The sequence below is a fragment of the Nicotiana sylvestris genome, chromosome 3 (assembly GCF_000393655.2).
Source record: "Nicotiana sylvestris chromosome 3, ASM39365v2, whole genome shotgun sequence".
NCBI lineage: Eukaryota > Viridiplantae > Streptophyta > Magnoliopsida > Solanales > Solanaceae > Nicotiana > Nicotiana sylvestris.
In genome coordinates, this window is record NC_091059.1 from 140,138,384 (window position 1) to 140,146,784 (window position 8,401).

General features: G+C 35.8%; 1 protein-coding gene across 1 annotated transcript; it reads left to right on the top strand.

Annotated features, from left to right (window-relative positions):
* Nucleotides 1-579: 579 nt before the first annotated feature.
* LOC104235257 (uncharacterized) lies at nucleotides 580-1,215 on the top strand. The gene has a single exon (XM_009788979.1). The coding sequence runs from the start codon at nucleotides 580-582 to the stop codon at nucleotides 1,213-1,215; it is 636 nt and encodes a 211-aa protein (XP_009787281.1).
* The last annotated feature ends 7,186 nt before the right edge of the window (nucleotides 1,216-8,401 follow it).

The window sequence follows — 8,401 nt, forward strand, 5'->3', positions numbered from 1 at the left end:
TACCATATATGTGATTGTGTCGTGATTCTTTTGTGCACGTCCCTTAAAAAAGAATAGTTTTTGACTGATTTATCCTTATTAAATATTTTCTCAATTTATGTGTCATCTCTATCAATGACATTATCCATATTAATACTAAATGCGAATGCAATTTATTATTAAGGGTAAAAAGAGAAAATATAATCAATTTTGTCTTAAACTCCTAAAATGACAAATAATTTTAGATAACTATTTTTAGTAACTATGACACATTATGAGACGGAAAGAGTATATGATATATCATCCAATCTCCTGCACTTTCCCAAGCACTTAATAGCTAACGGAAACTCTTTTCACAAGAAGAACCACTTTATTTCAACGCGCTGTGACTTTATGAACCCCTTGTAGTTAGGTAACAATAAGCATCAGACTTGTCTTACCAATTGTCACTACTCTTACTAGTAGTTCTTTTTGTACTATATAAATACAAGAGTTTTCCTCATTATTTTATATCTCAGTCTTCAGATACTCAAATTCTTTGAGCTCAGCTGCCACATACTTCTCTTTTTTAATTGAAATCAGGTTTTGACCTGAAATTAAATGGCAGTAGAAGGAGAACAACAACTTCAGACTAACGGACATGCAAAGCAAGCTGAAGAATCAGCCAACTCCATACAATCCAAAGAGCTGCGCAAAAAGAAACGCAAGAAATTCTTGATTTTTGTTGCAGTCTCTACTCTATTTCAAATTGCAATCACTCTCTTCTCTTCATTGTACATAATGAAAGTCAAAACTCCCAAGTTTCGCATCCGGTCAGCTACCTTTGATGTATTGTCAAAAAATGCAGAATATTCTTCATTCAACATCACAATGAATGCTGAATTTGGTGTCATGAATGCCAATTTTGGACCTTACAAGTACAGAGACAACACTGTTTATTTTTTCTATAAGGGTGTGAGTATTGGAAAAGCCTTTGTTTCCCATGGCAAAGCTGGTTTTAAGTCAACCAAGAAATTTAATGTTGTTGTGAATCTGTCATCGAAGGATGTATTAACTAAGGACTCGCAGATAAGGAACGATCTGAATTCTGAAACTTTAATTTTGACCAGCAAGTCAAAATTGGAGGGGAAAGTGGCGCTAATTTTTGTTTTGAAGAAAAAGAAATCAACGGAGATGGATTGCACCATTACTGTAGGATTGGCTGATAAAGTGATTCGGAATATAGACTGCGATTAGGGAGTTAATTCAATTCCTTACTAAAATATTTGTAATTTTTTATTTTATTTAGTAGTGTCTTTTAATTGGATGAGTTCGATTTGATATATCTATAAACCAGAGAATTAGAAACCACTAGTTTCGCAGTGTACAGTCGTACTACAAGCTGGTCTGGTGGTGCCTGCAGAAGAGGGTTAATATCTAATAGTGGTAATCAGTTGGTTAAAAATAATAATTAAGCCTCGTATTTACAAGTAAGCTTCTCCATAAGTAACACTTGATGTAAAAGAAAAAGAAATTTTTCAAAAGATCGCCAAGTTCAGAAAATATAATCGTTTGAACAATCAAAAAATGAGAGTTTTTAGAGCATCGGCTTCATTTCCAGACTTGGGGAAATGAAGAATCTTGTTTGTTATCAGAAATCTCTTAGATCGTATATGTGTGTGTGCGAACTTCCCTACACCCGTTATTACAACTAATCACATTACTATTTTACTATGGTTATCTAATAGATTAAGATGTATATAAACATTAATTAATCATGGTTAAGTACTAGTAAATTGTGTACAGCAGAAGAGACATGCCACCCTTTTCAAGTTGGATGGTGTGAAGGCGGAGTCACAGGTATTCAAGGGGTGTCAATTGATATTTCTTCATTAGAAATTAAATTGTGCAGCTAGATAATTTATATATATGTATATATTAATTTTCCTTCACATCTTCGTGCGTTCGCTTCTTTATATTTTAATCCCCTTAATGAAAAATTTGGCTTTGTCACTAGTGGAAACCCATTTAACTAAGTCGGCAAATTAAAAGGGAATAAGAGAATGAGAAATTGGACTCTGCATAAGCTGCTGCTTAAGTACAAAATGGCAACGGAGACCTTTATCTGTTTATTGTTTTCGAAATCAATGTGAAGACCATGAAATTTGTAGCATTTGTCAACACATGGTCTGCTTTCTTCCATTAATTGTTAGGTGTTTGTCCAGATTTTCTTGTCATAATTGGTTTTTCTTTCTCATGAAGGAAACGACAACATATTTATCATAATTGGGTTTTCCTTTTCCTAAAAGGAAAATATAATTCTTCTATATTTGGCTAGTCCCTTTTCTTGTAGGAAAAGGTTTAGAGTTCTATAAATTGAAGATCTGTCATTTCTCATTCAGTATCATCCATAATGTAACTATATAGGGTTTGAGAGTCGTGTTTAGGAGGGAACTTTATGGGACAAGTGTCAGTGTGTTCACTTATGTTTGCCTCTTTTTGAGGTTGGTCTCTCGATATCTTTGTACTCTCTTTTATTATAGTGGATTGCTCATCTCCGTCGTGGACGTAGGTCAATTGACCGAACCACGTTAAATGTTTGTGTCTCTTTTGATATATTTCTCTTCTATTATCTAACTTATCGTCGTTCAAGGTTTGTTTTACTAACTTCCGCATGACACCTGGGTTTTTTCGATCCTAACAAGTGGCATCAGAGCAAGGTTCAAGACAGGTTCATCTTGGCGGATTTAGTTCTAGCTGCAACATATTTGATAATAATCGTGATTTTTGTCTAAGAAATTTACCTGTGTGTTACGCACATTGTGACAAACTTTGTGATGGAGATGCGACCTGTTGAAGGCTATGTGAAGAAGATGAATCAAGTTTATTTTGCTAGAAAATTCAGGCCAAGGGAGAGAATTGTTAGGTGTTTGTCTAGATTTTCTTACCATAATTGGGTTTTTCTTTTGATAGTGTCACTTGTGTTTGCCTCTTCATGAGGTTGTTCTCTCGATCAACCATAACTTCATCAACTGAAGCATCCATAACATATATATCATGATGATCCTTTTGATCTTGATCTATATCTCCATCATTGTCTTGGGTTCATTCATGTGCAATAGGTGCCTTAGCAATAGAAACTGGATTACTATCAACTAAGCTCTCATTACTCTCAGAATCTATCTTCTCAGCTTTGTCAATATCTTCAATAGTCTGATCTTCAAAGAATATTGCATCACGACTTCTAATAAGTTTGTTGTCAACTGGATCATAAAAACGATACCCAAACTCATCTTGACCATAAACGATAAAGATGCACTGCTTAGTTTTGACATCCAGTTTCGATCTCTCATCTTTAGGAACATGCACACAAGCTTTACACCCAAAAACTCTAAGGTGACCATAAGAAATATCTTTGGCATACCAAACTCTATCTGGGACATCACCATCCAAAGCAATAGCAGGAGACAAATTGATGACATAAGCAACAGTGTTAAGTGCTTCCGCCCAAAATGTATTTGGAAATTTAGCCTCTGAAAGCAGGCATCTAACTCTTTCAACTAGAGCTCTATTCATCCTCTCTGCCAAACCATTCAATTGAGGCGTCTTGGGCGGAGTTTTCTTATGACGAATTCCTTGTTCCTTGCAATAGTTATCAAAAGGACCACAATATTCACCATCATTGTCAGTACGAATGCATTTTAATTTCTTCCCCGTCTGTCTCTCAATTAAGGATTGAAATTCCTTAAACACACCGAGTGTTTGATCTTTGGATTTCAAAAGGATACACCCAGAGCTTACGAGAATGATCATCAATGAAGGTCACAAAGTAAAGTGCACCACCTTTTGACTTTACTTTAAAAGGACCACACAAATCAGAGTGTACTAACTCTAATAATTCGGTCTTTCTTGAAGGAGGATGGCTATAAAAGGAAACCCTTTTCTGTTTGCCAGCTAAACAATGGATACATCTTTTCAACTTTTCTTGTTTTATTTCAGAAAGCAAACTTTTCTTAGCCAAACATATAATTCTCCTCTCACTCATATGACTAAATCTTCGGTGCCACAATTCTAATAAAGTATCACTTTCCATCAGATTTATGGAGTCATTAAGAATAGAGCCATGTGTCATATATAATTGATCAGACTTGACTCCTCGAGCCACTACTAACGATCTCTTGGTGAGCTTTTATTGGCCATTAATGAGGATATTACGGTAACCTTCATCGTCTAATCTTCCTACGGTGATCAAATTGAAAGGAAAGTCTGGACCATGCTTGACATCTTGAAGAACTAATGTTGAACCATTATTAATTTTCAAACAAACTGCGCCAACACCAAACACCTTAACTTCACTGGCATTGCCCATCTTTAACACTCCAGAATCAACAGGAGTATAAGATGAGAAAAAGTCTTTTTTTGGTGTGACATGTGAGGTAGCTCTAGAATCTACTATCCAACTCGTCTCATGGGATACCAAATTGATAACGTTTTCATCATAAGCAAAAAGAAGGTCATCTCGAACAATAGCAGCAACATTGTTCTCGTTATTTTCAGCTTTCTTTCCTTCTCTAATGTCTTGATTCAACCGACAAAACATTTTAATGTGTTTTTTATTTTCACAGTGGTTGCATGTAATATTATAGTATTTGGACCTTGACTTACTGCTACTTTTACCTCTATTCCTTGAGCCTCTTGTTCTATCTCTCCCCCGATCTTCCGTAACCAAGATATCTTCTTGTGAGGACGAACCCTGAGATTTTCTCCTTACTTCATCATTCAACACACCACTCTTGGCATATTCCATGGTCACCTTATCTCCAGGAGCTGAATTTGTCAAAGAAACCCGAAGAGTTTCCCAAAAAGTCTGGTAAGGTATTAAGAAGTTAAAATCCTTGTAACTCATCATCAAAATTAACTCTCATTCCAGACAACTGATCAAGGACGCCCTGAAAATTATTTATATGATCAAGGATAGGGCCACCTTCCTTGTACTTAAAGGTCATCAATTGTTTTAGTAGGAATAACTTGTTGTTCCCGGTTTTTGAAGCATAAAGAGTCTCTAGCTTTTCCCACAATGATCTCGCATGTGTCTCATTCACAATATGGTTGCGAACATTATCTTCAAATCATTGTCGTATATATCCACATACTTGTTGGTGCTCGAAATCTCATCTTCATCAGATATACTCTCATGTTTATGAGTTGAAAAAATGGGTAGATGCATCTTTTTCACAAACAACTCTTTCATCTTGCTTCTCCAAACGTAATAATTTCTCCCATTTAAACATACCATCTTGCTCATATTCGCCTCCATTCCGTAACAACCCAGACAAATAACTAAGGCTTTGATACCACTGTTATGTCGAGAAAGAGGCAAACCCAAAAATAAAGAAAATAAAGAACACCAAATTTTAACGTGAAAAATCCTTCAAATCGAAAGTAAAAACCACGGGATCACAAAGATCCAAAAAGCTCCACTATAACAATAAGAGGGTTACAAAAGTTCTCCAAATTGGCTACACAACAAGTGCCAAACACGAAGCAAAAATAGCAACAATAAATTAATTGAAGAAAGAGGAGAATCCACAAAAATGAAGATGTTGTTAGAGGCTCAAAATCAGATGTTACGAGCCTCCAAATCCGATCTCCATCGTTCAAATACAAGACCAAGATGTTACAAACACTCAGCCAAAATTTCAGCCCGATCCAACGGTTAATATATCGAAAAACATGATTTAAAGTTGGCTGGTCGGAATAAAAATCTGCAGCAAAACAAATACGTTTCTTCTCTTTCTCTCTTGATAAAAACTCTCTCAAAACCCACTCTTATGTTCTTAAGTCTTTCAAAGACTTGTATCAATGAGCATAGAACAGTTCTCCAAGGTTGTCCTATTTATAGATCATGAGTGGTGCTTTCTCTTAGCGCCAAAACCCACTTAAAATAGGAATAAACATCGAATCTAATTCCGAATTGAAATGAAAACTAAAAGAAAATAGAATTAGGTCATTGGGCCTTTGGATGGACAACATGGGCATGTGTTCAACATTAATTGCACATAATATTGAATTTCTTTCCCTCAAACTGGTGTAAAAACATTTAAACTTATACAAGAAATGAGCATTAGCTTGCACTTTTCTTTGCTTTTAGACACTACATATGTAATGATAATTAAGGTGTGACCTGTTATATTAACTCTCAAACTTTTTGGCGGTGACTTACCTCTTAAAATACCCAGCAGGCCAATTGTTTTTCTTGACACAAATTACTTTCATAAGATAAAATGTCGTGATAAACGTCAGAGACTTTTACCATCTTCATTAGAGTACATTAAATAGGTGTTTTTTTTTTCTCATTTTATTTTTTGTTTTGTGACTATAAAAGGTGCGTTTTCAAGTCCACTACATGGAAATGGAAAGTGTTATTTGAACGAATAGTCTTTCGAAATTGGACTGTGGATGCGGTCTTTTGGTCTTTTCGTTTTTCCTTTCCCCCATACTGGGCTGCAGCCTTGGAGCTCAAATGTCCATTACTATTTGAGCCTCTTTTATTTGAGAGATCCACAGAAATAAAATATTTACGGCTCACTTATAGCCATAGATACTATTTACAGTGTTTGGCCCACAAAATTATCGATGATATACAACATAAAGAAGACCTACGACAAATATGATTTTTCCAGTATGTATGGTTGGAATTCGTTAGAAACACCTTGATAAGGCAATATTCAAATTTTGAAAAAGATTAAAAGTGATATGGACTAGTTTAGAGTCAAATTCGTGGTTGAAATCGAGTTTAAAAATATCATTGTATTATATGTATATCACATGTTTATCATTATGTATCCATGTATATCACATGTCCACATCTAACGTTCTAAACGCACCAAATGTAAATATATGAGCGCGCAGAAAGTGCTACTTGTTATGTCAAGGAAGAGGCAAACCCGAAAATATAGAAGATAAAGAACACCCTTGTCGCAGCCCTCGAGAAGCTGGAAAGTACCCATGTGGCACACCATCCACAAGCACTCCAAAGTCTTCATTACATAACATCCATGTATCAAATTCCGCCATTTATCACAAAAGCCCATTCGATCCAAAAAGATGCTACCAAATTTTAACGTGAAAAACCCTTCAAATCGAAGGTAAAAATCACGGGATCACAAAGATACAAAAAACTCCGCTATAACAATAAGAGGGTTACAAAAGTTCTCCAAATTGGCTACACAACAAGTGCCAAACACGGAGCAACAATAGCAACAAGAGCAACAACTAATCAATTGAAGAAAGAGTATAATCCACAAAAACAAAGCTGTTGTTCGAGGCTCGAAATCAGATGTTACGAGCCTCCAAATCCGATCTTCACCGTTCAAATTCAAGATCAAGATGTTACGAACACTAAGTCAAATTTTAGCCCGATCCAACGGTTAATGAATTCGAAACGTGATTTGAATGTTGGCTGGTCGGAATAAAAATCTGCAGCAAAACAAATATTTTTCTTCTCTCTTGACGAAAGCTCTCTCAAAATCCAATCTTATGTGCTTAAGTCTTTCAATGACTAGTATCAATGAGCATAGAATAATTCTCCAAGGTTGTCCTATTTATAGATTATGAGTGGTGTTTTCTCTTAAAGCCAAAACCCACTCAAAATAGGAATAAACCGAATCCAATTCCAAATAGGAATGAAAACCAAAAGAGAATAGGATTAGGCTATTGGGCCTTTGGCTGGACAACATGGGCATATTCTCAACAAACTCCCCTTCCAGCCAAGGGGCCAGATGTGTCTTCAAGTAGAGGAACTATTAACAAGCTTCATGCATGCCAATTTTCTGCAAAACACATGCTTATATGCAAACTTAGCTACAAAGTCATCAGGCTGCTTCATATAAATCACCTCATCTAAATCACCATGAAGAAAAGCAGTCTTGACATCCATCTTTTCAACCTCTAAATCTAAACTTGCACCTAAGTCTAAAACCACACGAATAGAAGACATCTTCACAACAGGGGAGAAAATTTCATCAAAGTCAACTCCCTTCTTCTGGACAAAACTTTTAACAACTAACCTCGCCTTGTATCTAGGCGCAGAGATATGGTTATCTTGCTTTATCTTGAATATCCATTTGTTAGATAAATCTCTCTTACCTTTCGGTAATTTCACTAACTCATATGTGCCATTCTCATAGAGTGGCTTCATCTCATCTTCCATCGCTTCGAACTACTGATCTTTGTGAGTATCTTGCATGGCTTCATCATAATTCTCAGGTTCTCCCATGTCAGTCAAAAGTACATACTCTTCAGGAGGATAGCGCATGGATCTTTGCTTCTCCCTTATAGATCTTCTAAGAGAGATTTCAAGAGCATTCGAAGTAGTTACCTATGCAGGAATTGGTTGTTGATCAACCACAACTTCATCAACTGGAGCATCCATAACATCTAC